The following is a 21,546-nucleotide window of genomic DNA, read 5'->3' as shown; positions in this document are numbered from 1 at the left end:
TCTCCCCTTAGAAACGCACATACAAGCTGTACAAAATCGCGTTGTTATGTTCCGTGGTATCGATTAATCAAATAATGGAACAAGTGAAGTGAACGAAAAAAATCTTTGAACACTCGATTTTTCTGGATATACTCATCAGGACTCATTAATAGATCCATATTTCCGTGAGTATTTGGTTTAAGTTTAGAAAATACCATCAGAATCGTAAATTCATGCACGTTATTGTGAAGAATCGAAGGCCTGAAAATTAGCGTCAACCGCTGGTTTCAGTGAATGAGACAGCAGAGGCAGGGTCAACTGCCCGGAGATAGCCGCCCACAGAAGGCCTACATGTACGCAGTGCTGTGTACGCTGCGGCATCACAGCTGCGAGGACAAGACATGTAAATCTTGCCATTTGTGTTGTGTAGTTATGACGTGGTAGGGAATGAGACGTGCTTGTATATTGTAATGATGTTGGCCAAATCGTGGTTTTGGGAACCACTCGTACATGTAGATTTGTGTACGCGCACTTGTGAGTTGTGTACAAAGTGAATGGAGGTGGAAATAGGGAACCGTGCGTGTGACTGAATAAACTATAAAGCGCTGCTGTATGAAGTGAACGGTGGTTCCCAAAATCACGATAATGCCATGATGTTCATGATTTAGATGTTGTGACGTTCATTTTGACTGCATATAGACATCGACCTCTAATAATGGGCAGTGATTTAATTCCGTTAATACTCTAGGCAAAACTAAGACAGTTAATCAAATGTGAGCGACTATGGAAATTGGAAGTGGTGAAAAGAGTCAACAAAAAGTGTCATGTCTTGTCTCTAACTTTGAGACTTGAATACAAAGTCAACTAGTGTTGATGTAAAGACTAATGGCTTGAAAAGGCATTAATTGTGGTGTAAATTCATGATATTTCATGACAATTCCACCCCTTAGTCTTATAAGTTAACTTATAGAAAAAAGCTGTCTGTTTTGACTTGAGGAGCTTTACAATTTTGGGTGACCATATGGCATATATGCACACATTTTGTTTTTTGAAAAAAATCATGAAGTTGATTTTCAATCTCAAATTCCTCACAGTTCACACAAAATTAGTCAAAATTATAAATACCAGATGGAAGGCAAGATCTCAAACTAAAAGTCAAATTTGCGTTACGGAATTATAAAGTAGGTCAAAGGTTTCAGATCAAATGTTTGAGCTTAGTAAGGGGGGGGGGGGGCAGAGTGGCAGACTGAAAAAATAAAGAGTCCAATTTCAATGTATGTGGTCTCAAAAGAAACTTAGATTATGGACTCTAGATCTAAATGTTTTTACTCAAGATTTGTCAAGATCAAAGAACATGGTGATATGTGATGATGAAATATGAGTCCTAATCTACATATATTCCTGACTGTGACATTAAAGGAAGATTTTTCATGATCTAGATGTACATGTTTGTAAAATGACTGAGTGAAATCTTAATTATTTATACATGTAGGCTACATTTTTGGAAATGAAATCATGATTTACATGCATTTGTATGACTGGATAGAGGAACTTGCATGTTGCATGTAGTAGGGGCTGTCTTTTTTTTTACACAGACAGACCATGATGAATTCCAGGATATATACATTGTAGGTTTTTTTTAAAAACACCAGTTATCCTTGAAAACTGAAACCACTTACATGTATTGATTGTTGTGGCCCAGTGGATTAGTCTTCGGACTTTGAAACAGAGGGTCGTGGGTTCGAATTCCAGCCATGGCGTAATTTCCTTCAGCAAGAAATTTATCCACATTGTGCTGCACTCGACCCAGGTGAGGTAAATGGGTACCCGGTAGGATTTTTCCTTGAACGCTTTAGCGCCTATTAATATGACGGCTCAGCTACAGCCGGGGTAATAATATGATACCAATTATCAAAGCGTAGTAGAGTATATGCACATAGTAGCTGCGCTATATAAATGGACCTATTATTATTATTATTATTGATTTTTGATTTGGTAAATTTCTTGACTCCTACTATAGCTACCGGTATTAAACAGTCTTTAAAACATAAACAGATTTATTAAGATCAATGAAAACTGTAGGGCTTACTTTGAGGCTTGAATCGCACCATGTGCATGTACTGGTACTAAGAAGACTTCAAAACTTAATTTTGGATATGAACAACACAGACACACAGGATGAAATGCCATCCTGTGTGTCTGTATTTGTTCATATCCCATTCCCTTCCATACCAAGTTTCTCCCATTTTAATTGTAAATTCATCCTCAAAGAAATCAGCCATGCTTCTGGAAGTAAATAGGGGTGATATTTCGTCATTCTTGGCAACTTTTCATTTGTGTTCCAGGCTCACTTGAAAGGACCTATTTTCTTAACGATGCAAACTAAGTCTGTTGTCATCTAGACCTCTGCTATCATCCATTTCTGAACTTGCAAGACATGGTGAAAGGCTTCCTGAGGAGTCCGGAGGGACTCTTCCAGTTGTCACCAAGCACTACTTTGGTCGGACGAGAGAACTGTGACTTAAACATCCAGGTAAGAAATAGTTATTTTTGAAGCTAATGGCATGTTGAGCGTTTTCTTTTTGGTCATTTTAATTGTTAATAGGTGAAAGATGCATTCCATATTAGACATTTAATTTACTCATTGTTATGTAACAATGAGGCATGTAGCGAGACATAAAGTATATTCCTGAAAAAGAAATAATCTGCAACATGAATATTTCCTTAAATGGAATAGATGTACAATGTAAATTGTGATATTGTTTATAAGTTGATTCCAGTTACGTATGAACTTTTGTATCAATATATTGCTTGGTTTGTTTTAGTTTAAAATGTTTCATTGTGATAAGAAAGTTGCATTTTTTATTTAATCATGGTTATCTTTCAATTATCTGCCAAGGAGCTTGGAGCCGGTGTAAATATAGGCTATAGTGCGCCACTGAATAGGCAAAGTAGCTAAATGGTGCTTTGTAAATGTTACATGTTTATATTATTATTATTAAGTTTATTCCTTGAAAAAAAAAGATTGAAACTGTGTACCATTCAATTGAAATTATCTATGACTTCTCTTTATTGCACTTAAAACTTAAAGTTTCTCTCTTTTTTTAAAGTGGAATAATTTAAACAATTTTTTTTCCAATCATAGCTAACATCAATAGAATTACAGCATGCCGTGATTGAGTACAGCGATGCCGAAAACTGTTTTGTGATCCAAGACTTAAACACTGCCCATGGGACCTATGTGAATGACTGTCGTGTTCAAAATGCTGCAGTGAGGTTAGCACCCGGGGACAGCATAAGGTTCGGCTACTCTGGGTTTCCTCACGAACTTGAGGTGGAAGATGATCAGGTAATAATTTTACGACGTTAACTTCGTAAACAAAATTATACATCATATGCACTAAACCCTTGTCTATGATGATGATTCATAAAATATGTACTTGATTACCTTTGAAATAGATGATTTTCATTAATACCTATGAGATCAGAATACCAAGATATCACATACTACCAGCCTTTCAAGTTTAGCAGCTGTAACAGTTTTTAGTTCATTTTCCAGTTCATATAATAATGTAGTTGCCTATTCTAGAATGTGCATGATTTTATCCTAATAAGAATGATTTGCATAAAATTCATTTGACCTCCACTTTCCCCTTCTAAATGCTAGGTGTGGTGAACTCTTTATTGAAGTTAATACTATGATTTTTTTTCCAAAATTGAAATGAAAGGTAACATACATATTATTCATTTACATCTTTAGGTTTCATATCCACCCGTTGTTAATAGGGGCGTGGCCAGTGCCCCTATGAAGATGATGCAAGAGACTGCCCCCATCACTGACTACTCCCCTGCCCAGCTCCCATACCTCAATAACCAGGCCGGGGGTGACGCCACTTACAACCAACATCAGCAGTCCACCCTCCCTTCCTTGGGAGGGGGCTCATCCGCTGCCCCACCCCCATCAGCATGGGGGACACCGCCCACGGGTGTAAGTGGAGGTGGGGTGATACCGAGACCTCCAAGAGCCAGGCCGTCGAGTGCGGGTACAAGGAGGGGGAGCGGAAGTGGACCAGGAACTGGGGGCGGGGTGCATATCACCAGCCAGAGCCCTACCAACAGCCCCCTTCCACCAAGAAGAGGTGAGTCATTGCAACATCAACAGATTAAATCAATATGTCTTGTGCAAGTTAGGAATGAACCTAGCTACCCTATGATATCTACGAAAATTTTAATTTCTTTTTGAGTTTGTGCTAGAAAATATACAAAATAAACCTTGAGTCAGAAGTACATGTTTGCATGACATTTAAGAGAAACTGTCACATTTCAAAAAGATATTCATTTTATCTTTAGAAATAGTGGTGCTAACATAACAATATTGATATTTTGTATAAAAGTGTTTGTCATCATAGCCGTTCCACTTAGATGATTTGGAACACCAAAAGAGTCTTGTCCTATATATTTTTTGCTGCATAGTTTTTCTTTCATTTTGCATTGAGCACTATACCAAGTAGATTTGACACATTATCAATCATATCTATTAGTATCATCACCATTAGGATATCATGCAATCCGAGTGAATAATGATTGGTTTTCCATGTTGCTTTATCGTCATCTATTTGATTTCCCCAGCTGTGACAGGAGGATGGGTTAGTTCAAGCGGAGCTAGAGGTGTATCATCTGCCCCACAGGTCAATGGTAGCCCCAACGCCAGAGGCTCACCGGTCAATGACATGCTAGCTGCACATGAAAAGGTCAGTTCAGACAAATCAAATTCTTAGCCTAGGACAAATGTGCACCTTGCAGATTTGTAGTTCAGGGGCCCATCTTACAAAGAGTTTCAATTGATTCGATCAATCACAACTATGGAGAGCCAGCAAAGTCAACATATAAAATGCATGTTAAAAATTTTTCTAGATATGAATATATATCCATGAATTAATTGATTTCATGACAGTTTGGTGTGTTCTCCTTTGTTTACAAAGGACATTTTGCACATTTCCTGTAGAAAAAATTGTGACACTGATGGATTTCCATAGAGTTACGATTTATTGGATCAATATTAACTATTTGTAAGACGGGGCCCTGGAATGAAAATTGATCTTGATTTGAGGGAAAAATTCTTTAATTCACGATTCAAGAAAATTGAGCCTGCCATGCAATGTACTTCATCAGACCTTCATAATGACTATTGTACATGTAGCTGCTGATGTAGCCTGATAATTTTGAGTGGGATCTCACATCACAGGTGCGCATATTGTCCCAAATCTCTACACTTAATATATTACATTTTACGCTTGATATTTATTTTACACTTGAAGTTATTTACTTTACGATTTTTAGTGTACATTTAACTCTACAATCTTCACAATATAAACCTTACGCATATTACGGCTACAAATCTTTACAATAATAATTTTACACCTGACTCTTGACTCTTTGCATCTTACAGCAAATACTTAATATATAACTCTCAACTTTACACCTTACACTATATTATTGGGCTTCTCCCTCTATTTGTGTATTTCACAGGACCAGAGATTACTCAGGATGGGTGACGAGATCAACCGCCTGGCCGTATTTGAGGCTGAATCCCAGCGGAAGGACGGAGTCATCGGTCAGCTGAGGTCGGAGATAGAATCAATGGCCATGCAGGTTCACCAAGCCCAGCAGCAAAAGGCACCCCCAGCAGATACAACTGTCCAGAAGAAACTCAAAGAACTAGAGAAAGATGTCAATCTCAAACAGCTTGAGGTCAACGCACTGAAGGAAAAGGTAAGTAGGTCATTGATGACTTGCATGAAGTTGTTTGATAAAAGTTGTTTTTATTTCAGTGCAAGTTGTATTGTTTGGGATAACTATGTCTCTTTCTCATTGAATTAAGGAAAATATGCTTTAAAATAAATCATGAAACCTCATCATATTTCTGTGAGAGTATAACTTGAAAGAATTTTACATGGCTTTCCTGTCAGTTCTTCTTAGTGTAAAAAGATATTTATTATAGCATCTGTGTTATGTTATGAAAATCATCGTCATCAGCTTCATTATCATCATCCTCATCGTCATCTTCATCATAACCATCATCATAACCATCATCATTACCATTATCGTCATCTTCATTATCATCATCATCCTCATCACCTCCACCATTCATTATCATCAGCTTCATTATCATATAATCATCGAAATCATAGAAATGATTATCCTCATAAGCGCCACTGCTGCCATAATTATAATCAATATCATAATCATCATCATCATTACCACCATCATCACAACCATTATCATCCTCACCATCATCACCATCCTCATCCCTGTTATCATCCCTGCTGCTAATACCATCATTATTACAATGATTTTCATTATCTATTACAGATGTCCAAGATGAGGATGGAGAGCTCTGACCCCATGGAGAACATCGCCCACCTGCGCTCCCTGCTCCACCAGCGGGGAGAGGGAGCTGGTCTCCCTCCGGCAGGAGGTGGAGAAGCTCCGCAAGGAGAAGGGCACCAGCTCCGCCCTGATGACCAAGCTCCAGCGGGATCTCACCACCAAGGAGGGCAGCATCTCCAGGATGAAGGGGGAGGTGGAGCTCTTGAAGAAGGAGCTGAGGGAGAAGGAGGTGGCGCTCTCCGCCCTGGCTGCCAAGTTCTCCCGCATGAGGGAGACCAAGAAGCATGAGGAGGAGCTGGCTGCGAGGAACAAGGAGGTGGTCACTCTCAAACATGTAAGGGAACTCAATTTCAATCTTTTTTGTTTTTCTTTTCTCTCTCCCTAACCCAAATTATACTTTCATACTCTAAAGTCAAATTTTTGAATTGTTTTCTGATAATTAGGTTTAGTCTGCATAATTTGGATGGGCAGAGATGCTTCTGCAGTTTCAATCTGAAATGAAAATAACAACATACAAGTTTTAAACATCATCTGTAATTTTGCCCCGTTGAGAAAAAAAAATCGTTGAATAAATGCATCTCTTTTGGGGCGATCTGTAGAAATTTGAGCCAACTTACTTTTCAATCAACTCCTAAAGTTTTGAAGAAATTATTGTGTGAGGAAGGTCCTTATGCTTTTTCATGATTGTTTTCACACTAATTTTAATCCATGTAACCATTCTCTGTGTATCTTTTATGTATTAGTCTGTAATCAAAATTAAGGTTTGATTTATTTGTTCATAATAAGAATTCCTAAAATATTTGATTGTTGTGAAAAAGGAACTCACTGTCAGCTTCTGAATATGTACTTGTTTTCATACTAAATTTCAATCCTTGTAACAATTCTCTGTGCCCTGTTTAATAATCATACATCTGTCTTCTCCTTTCATTATCCATCTTGTGTCTCTTCTTTCTGTCTATCATTGCGTGAACGGAATGTAGTCTCAGCTTGAGGCTGCGTTAGAGTCATATCAGAAATCACTATTTGCGCGAGACACTGAGTACTTCAGCTTAAAGACTGTAAGTTAATTTGTCTGAAAAAAAGCACCATTATAGTAAAAAGGTCTCACAGTTGCAATCACATACATGTATACCTTAAGTAAATTCAAGTATGCTATTCTTTCTGTATGCTTACATTGATGTCTCCATTATACTGCTCAAGAACCAAACTTTCATGATATAGTTTTGATGTATAAATCATAATCAAATCATGCCTATTGATATATTTGCATACTTGCAAATGTTCATGATCATAATGAGTATTTACATGGAAATATTACTTAGCTACATGTAACAACTTTTTTTTTAGTTTTTTTTTAGATATTTCCATATTTCACATACATGTAGGCCAATGTACATATTCACATTTTTAAATTATATATTCACATGCTCGTATATTTACATGTTTACATATGTTGTTAATATTTTCAGTTTACAAACCATACAAGAGCCCAAATATTTTTTTAAGTTAAAAATCTTTGCAACTTTAAATAAATCAATTGAATAGGATTTAAACAATGTTGCATTTGAATGAAACTGTACTTCCTCCTGCTTCATAAATGTATTTGCAATTGTTTTCATACTTTTATATGTCATTAAATCACACAAATAGGCTATCAGCTGCATTTATTTCACATACTTTAAAGGTCAAGTCCACCTCAGAAAAATGTTGATTTGAATCAATAGAGAAAAATCAGACAAGCACAATGCTGAAGATTTCATCAAAATCGGATGTAAAATAAGAAATTTATGACATTTCAAAGTTTCGCTTATTTTTAACAAAATAGTTTTATGAACGAGCCAGTTACATCCAAATAAGCGAGTTGTCACTCACTCACTATTTCTTTTGTTTTTTATTGTTTGAATTATACAATATTTCAATTTTTACGAATTTGACGATTAGGACCTCCTTGCCTGAAGCACAAAATGTTAAAATAATGGAATTCCACATGTTCAGGGAGGAATGAAACTTCATTTCACATGACAATGACGAGAAAATAAAAATATTTCATATTTCAAACAATAAAAAACAAAAGAAATAGTGAGTGAATGACATCATCAACTCTCTCATTTGGATGTAGCTGGCTCGTTCATATAACTGTTTTTGTGAAATGAAGCAAAATTTTGAATTGTCATAACTCATTTTACATCCGATTTTGATGAAATTTTCAGTGTTATGCTTGTTGAATTTTTATCTTTTTATTCAAATCAAGTTTTTGTTGGGGTGGACTTGTCCTTTAAGTAGAAAAGGAACTGGAGTAGCTGTTGTCAGTTAGGTTGTTAGGAATTAAGTCTAAGCCCTTGCTTTGTTTGAGGAGAAGCTGAGTAAATTCAGATCAATAGAGGAATGGTAAACAAAACCATTTTGGTAGTCTGCAGACATCAGGCACTTGTAAATTAATGTGGCATGACGTTTTGAATGTCTATCATTGTGTTTTGTTTGAATTAAGTGCATTGTAGAAAAGGAAAACAAGGTGTGCTTTGTTTGTATAGATGTTCATCAAGCCTGTGCTATATCACATGTCAAAAGATTTTATTGTGTAATTTATTTTGCCCTCAAAAAAGTTTCCATGGAAAATGCCTATTATTTTGCACAGTTTTGTCTAAACAGCACAGTTATTGATTGGTTGAATGCCTAAAAAAATCTTCATTGTGGATTATCAAGAAAAGTTTTACAAATATTCTGTTCTTGAGCATCAGGGCTCAAGTTTCTTAGAATGACAGTAAAATAAGAGAATTTATGAACAACATATTTTATGTCCTAAGAAATGAATTAAGTTTTGATTTTTTAAAAGAAATTTCAATATTGAGACCTTTATTTGAGTACATCTGTATTGTAATACTAATAGTGATAATTCAAAACAATCACTCTGTCAATTAGTAAATTTTGTACTTGCATGTATAGCAATGAAAAATGTGCATGTTAATTATATCAGCAAGTCAGTTCAAGCAAGTTAATAGATTGTGCATATCATTTATGCACCATGATGGTTGGAATTTTGGATTAGTTTTTTATGTGTCATATTTGTTTTTATGCAGTCTGTCTTTCTTTCTTGTTATGTAGTAATGTATGAATTGAATAATTCCTTTTTTCTTTCATATCATATCCTTGTTAAAGAAATCTGCTTGCATCATAATATACACATGGGTATACTCTGAAAAAACCCTACTAGTAGTTCATATTATCATACATGTAGTAGGTTGATTCATAAAAAAGAAAATGTGTGTTTGGTTTAAAAAAATGTTGTGCACATTTTATGCGATATTCATGAAAAATTCATCAATGTCTTTCACTCAATATTTTACCCAACATACATGTACATGCATGCCCTCTTTCTATGCAACATTTGGTTAATTCTTCTAAACTTTATGTAGAGAAATAGTAAAGCTTGTACTGTTGATCGCGTCCCTTGCCTCATCTGTCATCATCTAGTGAAAGGAAAAGTACTTTCAGGGTTCCCAGCCCATCAGGGAAATCACGGAAAATCATTTTACTTTTTTCCAGTCAGGGAAAATCAGGGAATTTGATAAAAAATACCATAAATCAGGAATAAACAAGGAATTTGATCTGCCCAAAAATTGAAAGCACGGTAGCCAGTCAGACTGTGTTATATTTTGTTGCACACCAAATTACAAGTAACATCCATTGAATGACTGGTTATGGTGGTACTAATTACATTATTATTTTTATAGTGAAAATACAGGTAATTCACCGCAACAACTTAGAAAACATGTGAAACTGGTAATGGGTTTGAATACATGTAATCATCAGGGAAAAATTAAATTTTGTTTACTTGAAAGCTGGGAACCCTGACTTGGATCACATTTAGTATTACATCTCTCAGTTGTCCCGGGAGGGGGCACTTCCATTCACAAGTGGATACCATGCGCGACCATGGGGTTTCGAAAAGCACCCTGAACACGTAATTTCCATATTCTGAAAATGCACCCCTTAACAAGTATTGGCGTGTGAAACCCTACCCGTAACAAGTATTGGAAACGAAAAGGATACTCTTGGCAAATATTCCCTGAAATGAACCCCTAAACAAGTACAGGAATGTTTTATTGTACGGGTCCTTCGGTCGTCGGCTTTACCTTTATTTGGTTTAGTACGACCCCACCTTCTACACCTGGCGCAAATCGGACTCTAAACACAAAGTGTTGGGGCAAAAAGGACATCCTTTATGAAACATTTTAATTTTGTTTTATCATCCCCGCAAATTCGACCCTAAACATGTAATTTTCCTAGTGAAATAGATACCCTTTTTTCATTATTTTTGTGTTTTTGACACCCTTATCACGTTACGTATGTAAAATGCCCTATCGTTAAAAGACATCGTTTTTACGTGTTTTTTGGGTCTCGCATGGTATCTACTCGTCAATGTAAGTGGCCCCCCCGGGTCAGTTGTTCATGTGTTTGTGCACACTCACACCAACAAAACCAACTATAGTCTTATCAGAGATGTATGTTATTTCAAGTGGCATATCATTGATCAGTTTGAAACATTACATTTTGATTATGTTAATGATGAAGATGAGAGTAGATGTATGCCCCATAATATTGATATTCATTCAGTCAAGTTTTTATATGAGTTTGGTTGATCAATTTAATATTACCGGTATATAAGATTTGTGAAGCTTTAGATGTGCTTTCTCAAACTATGTAACAACACTTTGGCGGACTATGTGTCTAATCTAGTCGGCTAGTTTCACTTGCTTGATGATGTCATTGGATTCCGGGGAGCATATTTTGAAACAATTTTTCCCTGATTATTGTTATAAGCTACCAAAATCCTTACATCTGATTGGCTAAGAGGAAATTAGTCATTGGAAATCACTAGCTATTTTGCTTCATGAAATACACCCCTGATAAAAATAATTCAGTCAGATCATTAGAGTGTGATACTTGACACTTGATGTGAGACGTCATTTAGAATACATCGAATTGAAATTATGATAAGGGGACAATTGAATATGTTTACAAATATAAATGTTGATGAACTTTGTGCAATGTTTATTTGATTATATATATTTAGAAATTGAAAGGCGCCGAGAGCAAGGTCGAGGCACTCACAAAACAGGTCGCTGAACAGAAGGAAGAAATCGACAAGTTAACAGCTCAGAATGAGGAAGAAACAAAGGTCAGTTTAATATCCATTGAATAAATACAGAATGATATGTTTCTTTTGTTTTATCATTTTTCTTTTTTTTCCTGGGGGCGGGAGTGGACTATTGAAATGATTTGTTATCACTGGGTCTACCAGCTGTTGGTGTACTTCTTTGATATTCTAATTCTAATCCCATATTGGCTAAACCCATTTGGTCTAATTGTTGATTGGTCTACACTTAACTTTGGTCTAATTGTTGATTGGTCTACACTTAACTTTGGTCTAATTGTTGATTGGTCTACACTTAACTTTGGTCTAATTGTTGATTGGTCTACACTTAACTTTGGTCTAATTGTTGATTGGTCTACACTTAACTTTGGTCTAATTGTTGATTGGTCTACACTTAACTTTGGACTAATTGTTGATTGGTCTACACTTAACTTTGGTCTAATTGTTGATTGGTCTACACTTAACTTTGGTCTAATTGTTGATTGGTCTACACTTAACTTTGGTCTAATTGTTGATTGGTCTACACTTAACTTTGGTCTAATTGTTGATTGGTCTACACTTAACTTTGGTCTAATTGTTGATTGGTCTACACTTAACTTTGGTTTAATTGTTGATTGGTCTACACTTAACTTTGGTCTAATTGTTGATTGGTCTACACTTAACTTTGGTCTAATTGTTGATTGGTCTACACTTAACTTTGGTCTAATTGTTGATTGGTCTACACTTAACTTTGGTTTAATTGTTGATTGGTCTACACTTAACTTTGGTCTAATTGTTGATTGGTCTACACTTAACTTTGGTTTAATTGTTGATTGGTCTACACTTAACTTTGGTCTAATTGTTGATTGGTCTACACTTAACTTTGGTTTAATTGTTGATTGGTCTTCACTTAACTTTGGTCTGAAACCCTCTTAGTTTAATTCTCATTTGGTCTAATGCCCAGGTTGAGTTTCCACTTTATCTGCTTCTTATTCTTTATTTTTTCAAATAAAAATTTGGTTCATGAATATTCAATTAAACCATATAGATAAATTGGTGTCCAGTCAAGTAGATATTACACTAAATGAAGAATGAATGAAAAAAATAAAACCCCAATATCCAACACAGATACATAGTAGTAAGCAAGGTGAATTTGAATGAATAGAATTATTAATCATATTATCCTTTTCTTCTGTATTTTTTTTCTCCTGACTTTGATAACATAGACAAAGCAGAGGTTTTCTGATGAGAAGGAAGAGATGAAGAAGAAATTCTTGGAATCTCAGAGAGCTGAGAAGCAGGCCAGAGTGGACATCGACCAAGCAAAGAAACAGGTTGGTCTGGTTTTTAAGTGCAAAGTCCATCGTAGCAAGTTGATTTAAAATATTAGAAATATAATAAAAACAAGTATTATGTGACACTGGCAATTAATCTCAGTGGAGTTATGATGTAAACTGAGGAAGATGTAGCATTTTAAAAGTGATATACACAACCCAGGATGTAAGCAAATGAGGGAACTGATGACTTGGCTATTCAGTAGGAAAAGATTCCTTGAATGCTTGAGTTTCTAGGCAGCCCAACCAAAGCAGGGTAATGATATTATTATTATTATGTCAAGCAGGTCCTGCTGGGAGAATAGTTTTGGAACTGAATTAGCTGCCCGGGGTAAATCTGACTTAATTATTATTATCCTTATGCAAATGAATGTACTTGAATTCTGCAATTGGAATGTGATGCTACAAGAATGTTCTTGGTGAATGATTTTATTTGATTCCATTTTTGGTGGGGGGGGGGGGCTGACACAATGTAATTTGTATGCAGTATCTCTCTTTACTTGCTTTCTTTCAGCTCTTGTTCTTGTTTTTTTTTAATACAGATACATCTATTCTGTCACAATGAAATGTTTACATTTAAAAATATGGCAAGTAGTGATTCAACCATCAAATCAATTCATAAAATTCTATCTTATTTCAGTTGGAGCGCTTTAGACAAAGGGTCAAGCAGACGACCTTTTCTGCTCCAGGATTCCGGGTGCCAGATGATGAGTCTACGGTCACGGACGACAGCCTCTTGGAGACGATGGGCAAGCTGATCACGGAACGCAACGAAGCGAAGAATAAAGTGCGGGAACTCAAAGATACAATGAAGGGTCTGGAAACCTCTAGCAAGGAGACTAAGACCAGTCACAAGACCCTCAAACAACATCTGATTGCTGCAGAGGTATGTTGCAATTTTTTAAAAAAGATTTGTGATGATGATGATGATGGCGATGACTATGATGAATATGATGATGATGACGATGATGATGACTATGATGTTGACGAAGATGATGACCATCAAGATGTTTAAGGTGATGATGATAATGATGATTACGATGCTGATGATGATTGATATGATGATGATGATAATGATACTGATTTCGAAGACGACAATGATGACGGTACCAATTGTGATGATGATGATATTGATAATAGTATGGTGATATCACTGATGAGAATAATGTTGCAAACCCAGTAATGAAAATTAAATCTTATTATCCAAATAGAGGATTAAGGTAATAATTTTCTAGGGGATTAGTAATATATCTATTTCTCAAATTTTCATTGTTTTTTTTAGAAACGCCTTGAGGAAGGAGGTAGAACATGCTCGCACATCCGTAATGAGATCAAACTCCTTCAGTCTGTCACTGTAGATGAATCGTTACAGAACGTTAAGGATACCATAGCTATGATGCTCCAGAACGAGCTAGCATGGCAGCAATCGTTTGAGACCACGCTTGAGAAGTGTGGTTTCGACATCAAGACTGGTGGCAAAGGTAATACAGTTAGATCCAGAAATAACTTAGGTTCATTTATTTCATAAAAGGTTTTATTAGTTTGAATCTGATTTAAACACCAACAGTAATTTTATCTAATTGATGCATGTCTCAGAAAATGTCATCAGAATTAGATGAAACATGAGAAAGTTACAACACTTTAAAATTGTACTCCATCTCCCAAAAAATATTTGCACAAAATAACCAGTGTACAAATGAGGTAGCCTGTGAACTCACACTCATTTTTGTTGTTGTATTTTATCATATAAAATATAAAAAAGCAGTTTCTTTTTGTAATATTAAACATGATTTAATTGCTCCATTAATGTTTGAAATCCAGAACAATTTTGGGAGTTCAGGACTGTAGCTCATTCCGTGGCATAAACTTAAAGTACATTATTAAAACAATTTTTGATGAAGAAAACCACACAAAGCTTTATTTGCTTCTGTTGTGTTGCAGATCTCCAAGCCCACATCGATGCATTGAGAGACCAATGTAATAAGGAGAAGAAACTTAAAGAGGAAATTCAAATGAGTGTCGATACCATGTCATCGGGGGTCAGGGTTGAGATGGAGAGAAAGCTAGAGAGACAGAAGACGGAACATGAAGAGACAATGAAAGTCGCCATGGAAAGACTCAAACTAGAAAGTAAGGATAAGTTCAGTTTATGATGATGATGGTGTTGGTGGTGGTAGTGGTGATGATGATGGTGGTGGTGGTGGTGGTGATGATGATGATGATGATGATGATGATGAGGATGATGGGGATGATAATAATGATGATGAAAACGACAGTGATGATATTGATGATGACAATGAAATTGTTGATTGTATGGTGATGATATAAATTCAGAGATTATTGTGAAAATGTTAAGTTTTGATAAAAACTGAAGGCATATTTATCTATTCATATTTGCAATCATGATATTATCATGAGAAGTGATCATGACGATGAAGATTGATAGTGATTGTTGTAATCGAAGCATTGACAAAATGTTGATTAGATCTTGGAATAGATATACCTGAAATGAATGCCAACCCTAAAAATAATTCATCAACTCTTCATTTTATCATCAATCAGATGTGAAAGAAAAGGAAACTGCTGTTGAAGAGGCCAGACAGGCAGAGAAGACAAGATTGGAAGAGGTCTTACAGTCCGAGAGACAGAAGGTACAACACCAGGAACAGAGCCTGGAACAGTTAAGACAGGTATGAACAAATGAATAATTGATGGATAGGTAAATAGATGAAATGATAAATGAATTAATGGATCTTTAGACAGAGGATGGATAAGAAATTATGGGTAACAAGTGAATGATGGATGATTGATGGGTAGATAGAAATGTAAGAGGGAGAATATATTTATTTTACAGATAGATGGATAAGTAATAGCAGATGGATAATAAGTAGTAAATGAATGAATGATGGATGGATGAGAGGATAAATGCAATGAAGGATATATCAAAAGATTGATAATTGAATAACAAACTGATGAAGAATGTAAGTATTGATGAATAGTTTAATGTCTGGATAAATGTACAGGTGAGTGGAAGAATGGATTGATGGATATTTGGGCAAAAAAAAAAGAGTTTAATGGCTATTCCACTTTTACAGCTAGTACCCTTTTTACACAGGCTAAAATTTCCTTAACCCCGTACTATAGGTGGGGCTATTGCTATTTAGCCCCACCTATAGTACGGGGTTAAGGAAATTTTAGCGTGTGTAAAAAGTGTACGAGTGAAGTACTTGTACTACGAATGATCGACAAAAACCACTAGTCCGGGGTTAGCGAGTTTCGTGTGTAAAAAGCAAGCATTCCTTATCCGGGGTTAGCAATAACAATTTGGCATGTGTGAAAAGGAAAAAAAATAGTACGGGTTTAAGGATAGTACGGGGTTAGCGATAGTCCGGGGTTAAGAAAATCCTGTGTAAAAAGGGTATAAGAGTTAGTAAGCTAAAGACATATTCATTGATTCATTGTGGTAATAATTTACTATTCTTACACGTATGTGTAGGCTTTAACAGAAAGAGGATCGGATGAGGAGAAGTATGTTGCAATGGAGAAGAGTTTGAAATCACAGATCGAGGAACTTCAAAAAGAAGAGGTAAGAATATTTCACAATTTGAAAAAAAAAAAAAATTATTATTCACACCAACATATACTGTATGCCTGAAACAATTGAATATATGTAGATTAAGGCAAGTGTTATTCACCCCCAAAACATATGAAATCGCCCAACTGAATTGCAAAATACCCCCCCCCCTCCGTAAATTGATAATTCCTGTACAGAATGTGATCTTGCATGAAGAGAAGAGGAGAAAATGACATTGTACAAAATGTGTTATTTTCTCTCTAAGAGCGCGAGAGAGAAAGAGAGAAAAAAACCCAGCTTATTTAATCTATGTGGACTATACTGACCCGAATATATAGACATATTAAGAAAAAAAAACAAAGAGTTTGGAATTCATTCAACTCATGAAATACTAAGGCTCAAACATTTACTACTCGATAACAGACTTTTTATTTGAACTAACTGAATAGATAGGTTGGAAGTTTCCATATGTCCCATTATGAAAATGTTATCTCAACGTTCAAAATGCTATCTCGGTTTTTTGACACCCCTCTCTATATTCCACCTGCCATGATTGATTACATTTGATACTGGCTGCTTTATCCTAATGAACGTACCCTTTCACACTAGAGATATAATGCACTTTAGCCAAAATATTGATTGATAAAGTCGAACCTGCATATAAAGACCACTTACATGTAAGAGGGGTAGGAAAAAGTGGTCTGCTTGAACAGGTGGTCTTTATAAACAGGTTCCTTCGATACACATTTTGAATTGGAATATCTGCAAGGGAAACCAATCTTGTGGTCTTTCAGACAGAGAGTCCTTCTATACAGGTGACTGCTATAAAAGCCGTGTTCGTGTACTCCTTGGAAGTAATCATTTGATAAACAATTTACATTTGTATCCATGATGTTCCTTTCAGATAAATATCTGTCAAAGTACATGTATAGATACATTACACTTGCAGATAATGTGAGAATATGGTTGGAGTTTAAATTTCAAGTGTGAACTGGTCCACTTTAATGAGACCATCCCCCTATACTGTATGCCCACATCATTAAAGTTGGTATGCTAATTAATTGTACCAAGTTACACTCTGGATATTAATGGCACAATCAATCAATCATGGGGACATCAGTAGTAATTGGATAGGAGTGTGGTTGCTATGGTAACGGCATGCATTCAACATCCATTCAGCATCATTTGCTGTTGGTGAATTGGGGTGTGGACATGATAGCCTGGATGGGAAAATATGTGTGCTTGCATTATTTTTGCCGGGGTTTTTGTGGTATTGTCTAATTGGGGAGCCGAACCATTGGATGTAAGTAATTTGTGAAATGCATGTGTAGTTACAATTAAGAAAAGAATATTTTATTCTTTTATGCATGGGGGCCTTTTTCCTGCTTTGTTCTATCAAGTTTATGTATTTTTTAATTGAATCAAGTGCTAATATATGTTTTTTTTTTTTTGGGGGGGGGGGGGGTCGGGCCCCTGCCATCCTGTTTTATGTGTATAGTTTGAGGAAACAGAAAACATTAAATTAACTTAAAAATATGTGAATTTAGGTTGAACTTTCAATAATTAAGCATTACAGCATCAAGATGTGAAATGAACTAAATTAATGTTTTTCTTTCACTGTAACAACTTTTATTTGCATCTTGATCCAACTACAGAGCAAGCTGAGAGAGGAACTTACTCTCCACCAGGAGCAGCACAAGAGCTCCGCCTTGAAGGTCGAAGGTCAAGTGACGGAGATGCTGGAGGCACACGAGAAGCAGGTGGCAGGGTTGAAGGAGCAGAGTCGGCAGCACGCCCTCACCATTGTCTCCTTGGAGGAGAAACTCAAGAAGTCTCAGCAGGAGCACCAAGCCTCCAGGAAGGAGTCCAAGGAGCTGGAGAAGAAACTTGAAGGTAAGATGATTTTGCCAGTTGGTCTAATTGCCACTTGGTCCAATTCTTCTTTGCTGTTATCTGACATGGTTTAAATCTAATTTGTGTAATTTCTGTTCTGGTATGTTAATAAACAGGCATAGAATCGTACTCTCTGTTCCAAGTTTGATGATCTTGATTGTCTTCCTTAAAGATACCATAACCAACAATATAACTGAAAATAAGCATTTAAAAGGCAAGATAATATTACAATTTCAAAAATTAATCAACCTTTTGTTCATCTGACCCACATTTACTTCCCTTCTTACTTCACATCACAAAATGCTCAACCCGTATTGAGCATTACAACTATTCATATGAAATATAAAACAAACATGAATCATTTAGAAAGGTCTCACATTTAGGGGGTGGTATTTTATGGAAAAGCCCATTTAAATACACCATTCTGTTTGTTGGTTTTTTGTCTCACCTGCGAAGCAAAGTGAGACTATAGGCGCCGCTTTTCCGACGGCGACGGCGGCGGCGGCGTCAACATCAAATCTTAACCTGAGGTTAAGTTTTTGAAATGACGTCATAACTTAGAAAGAATATGGACCTAGTTAATAAAACTTGGCCATAAGGTTAATCAAGTATTACTGAACATCCTATTGGAGTTTCATGTCACATGACCAAGGTCAAAGGTCATTTAGGGTCAATGAACTTAGACCATGTTGGAGGAATCAACATCGAAATCTTAACCTGAGGTTAAGTTTTTGAAATGTCATCATAACTTAGAAAATATATGGACCTAGTTCATGAAACTTGGACATAAGGTTAATCAAGTATCACTGAATATCCTGCATGAGTTTCACGTCACATGAACAAGGTCAAAGGTCATTTAGGGTCAATGAACTTTGGCCGAATTGGGTGTATCTGTTGAATTACCATCATAACTTTGAAAGTTTATGGATCTGATTCATGAAACTTGGACATAATAGTAATCAAGCATCACTGAAAATTTTGTGCAAGTTTCAGGTCTCATGATTAAGGTCAAAGGTCATTTAGGGTCAATGAACTTTGCCCGAATCGGGGTATCTGTTGAATTACCATCATAACTTTGAAAGTTTATTGGTCTAGTTCATTAAACCTGGACATTAGAGTAATCAGGTATCACTGAACATCCTGTGCGCGTTTCAGGTCACATGACCAAGGTCAAAGGTCAATGAACTTTGGCCGAATTGGGTGTATCTGTTGAATTACCATCATAACTTTGAAAGTTTATGGATCTGATTCATGAAACTTGTACATAAGAGTAATCAAGTATCACTGAACATCCTGTTCGAGTTTCAGGTCACATGATCAAGGTCAAAGGTCATGTAAGGTCAATGAACTTTGGCCATGTTGGGGTTTTTTGTTGAATAACCATCATATCTCTGTAAGTTTATTGGTCTAGTTCATAAAAAGTGGACATAAGAGTAACCATGTATCACTGAACATCTTGTGCGAGTTAGAGTGGTATTCAAAGTCAGCACTGCTGCTATATTGAACCACGTGATGCAGGTGAGACGGCCAGAGGCATTCCACTTGTTTACACATAGGGCCTGTTTCATAAAATTTGTTGTAATAACCGATGTGCAATAACAGTTAAAAGTTACTGAAACCCTTTAATCTGATTGGCTGAGAGAAAATTTGTTATAGACATGTTGCAATTGTTGTTATAACGGGACCCAGGTATAATTAATTAAACTTTTGACATCATTGTTGATATATCTCACCCAGCAGTACACTACTACTGTAATCATGAACTTTACCTCTAACCAGTAACTTGTCAATTCAGGCTCGTTACTACTGTCATCAACATAAACTTCCACTGTATTTAACAATAATGAATAAATAGTAATGTTTGTTATTCTCGTTTGTTTCCATGACTGAAGTAATTGGTTATCACCATCCTCACCTTATCTGAAAAACATCTTCAGTTTGAGACTTACAATATTTGCATTTGTGATAACGGGAGATCATAGATCATAAACATAAGCAGCATCATAATGAAAATTCCTAGTTTAATCAGTATTGTTATCTCTAGACTCTGTTTGTTTATTCATTAGTCTAATAAGGTCAGAGATACAACTCAACTTACAGTTTAAAGTCTAAGATATCAAGGAGAAAAAATAAGCTTCATTTAATTTGTAAGGAAGATCAAGGATTTTGATTTATCCAAGGCCATCAAAAGTCATGACCGTTAATGTCCTATTGATCAGCTTCAGTCTTCCTCTCACTGGCCATAGAGGTTTTTTTTATTTTATTTGTACTATAATATTAAAATATGCCCTACTGAAAAGTGACCATAGAATTATAGAAATTTAAGGCATGTTAGTCTTTTAGTGACTGTTTTAGTCGAAACATTTCATTGACTTTGGTTATAATATTGATGTAAGTTTTGAAAAACGACTGTTGTGTGGATGTTAAAGGAGACATACAGGATATACATGTATCTCAGAAAGAAATGGAAATATTCCTAAGAATAAAATTTATGAAGAAGAAGTGGGTTAAAAATGATGGATGAGAAGAGTCCAAAAATCTTTTTATAAATCATACACAAAGCAAATTTGAAGAAGTTGATATATTCATAGCAAACCAGCTGTCTTGTATACTCTGTTCACCATTCTTTTACATAATCACACATGGTATTCTGATAATACTTAAAATTTTATGTATTGACTTCAAATCTAGACACATTGTTTACTTGGATTTATCATACAATCTATCGCCTTATATTTTCATTCGATAAAAGTTGTTATTATTTGACTATTGCCATAGCAAGAGTGCTTCTCAACCATTCAGAATTAAGGAGAGTTGTCAAATCTAATAATTTTGTCATGATTGAATGCCCCTCTGAAACAACAAAGTATGAATTGAATTTCCTTTTCCTTCTGTAGTTCAAAGCAAGCAAGCGGAGGAAGAATTGAAGAGAATCAAAGCATCTGCCCCGGCTAAGCCTGTCGTTGTCACTCAGCCATCAGCTGAAGTACCTGGCCTTCAACATGCTATTAACCTACTCAAGTAAGACATGCAATAGTACATAATATCGACTGGTTTGAAATGATAATACCTGGATGCTAGGGAATAACATCTACCATTGATAGGAACATCTCCAGGTCTGCATACCATTCAAAATTTTGAGGGTCTGAATTATATCTCTCATAGCAAATTTCGATATGATTTTCATACTCTCCATTATAAGTTTACCACATATTCCTATGAACATGCTAATTTCACACAAT

At 35.8% G+C, this 21,546-nt stretch overlaps 1 protein-coding gene across 1 annotated transcript in view; it reads left to right on the top strand.

The window, feature by feature from the left end:
• Nucleotides 1–21,546, top strand: part of LOC121427402 (forkhead-associated domain-containing protein 1-like) — a 33,593-nt gene continuing 12,047 nt past the window's right edge. The window contains 17 exon segments of the mRNA XM_041623775.1: nucleotides 1–164; nucleotides 2,325–2,512; nucleotides 3,125–3,328; nucleotides 3,740–4,118; nucleotides 4,609–4,730; nucleotides 5,509–5,751; nucleotides 6,352–6,426; nucleotides 6,428–6,703; nucleotides 11,444–11,548; nucleotides 12,730–12,837; nucleotides 13,478–13,723; nucleotides 14,120–14,318; nucleotides 14,779–14,967; nucleotides 15,400–15,527; nucleotides 16,334–16,423; nucleotides 18,067–18,304; nucleotides 21,202–21,325. Coding sequence (XP_041479709.1) covers nucleotides 2,417–2,512; nucleotides 3,125–3,328; nucleotides 3,740–4,118; nucleotides 4,609–4,730; nucleotides 5,509–5,751; nucleotides 6,352–6,426; nucleotides 6,428–6,703; nucleotides 11,444–11,548; nucleotides 12,730–12,837; nucleotides 13,478–13,723; nucleotides 14,120–14,318; nucleotides 14,779–14,967; nucleotides 15,400–15,527; nucleotides 16,334–16,423; nucleotides 18,067–18,304; nucleotides 21,202–21,325 — 2,822 coding nt within the window. The 5' untranslated portion in view covers nucleotides 1–164; nucleotides 2,325–2,416.

Source organism: Lytechinus variegatus, chromosome 14 (genome assembly GCF_018143015.1).
Source record: "Lytechinus variegatus isolate NC3 chromosome 14, Lvar_3.0, whole genome shotgun sequence".
Taxonomy (NCBI): Eukaryota; Metazoa; Echinodermata; class Echinoidea; order Temnopleuroida; family Toxopneustidae; genus Lytechinus; species Lytechinus variegatus.
The sequence above is the reverse complement of the archived record's forward strand: the minus strand, read 5'-3'. Positions and strand labels throughout refer to the sequence as shown.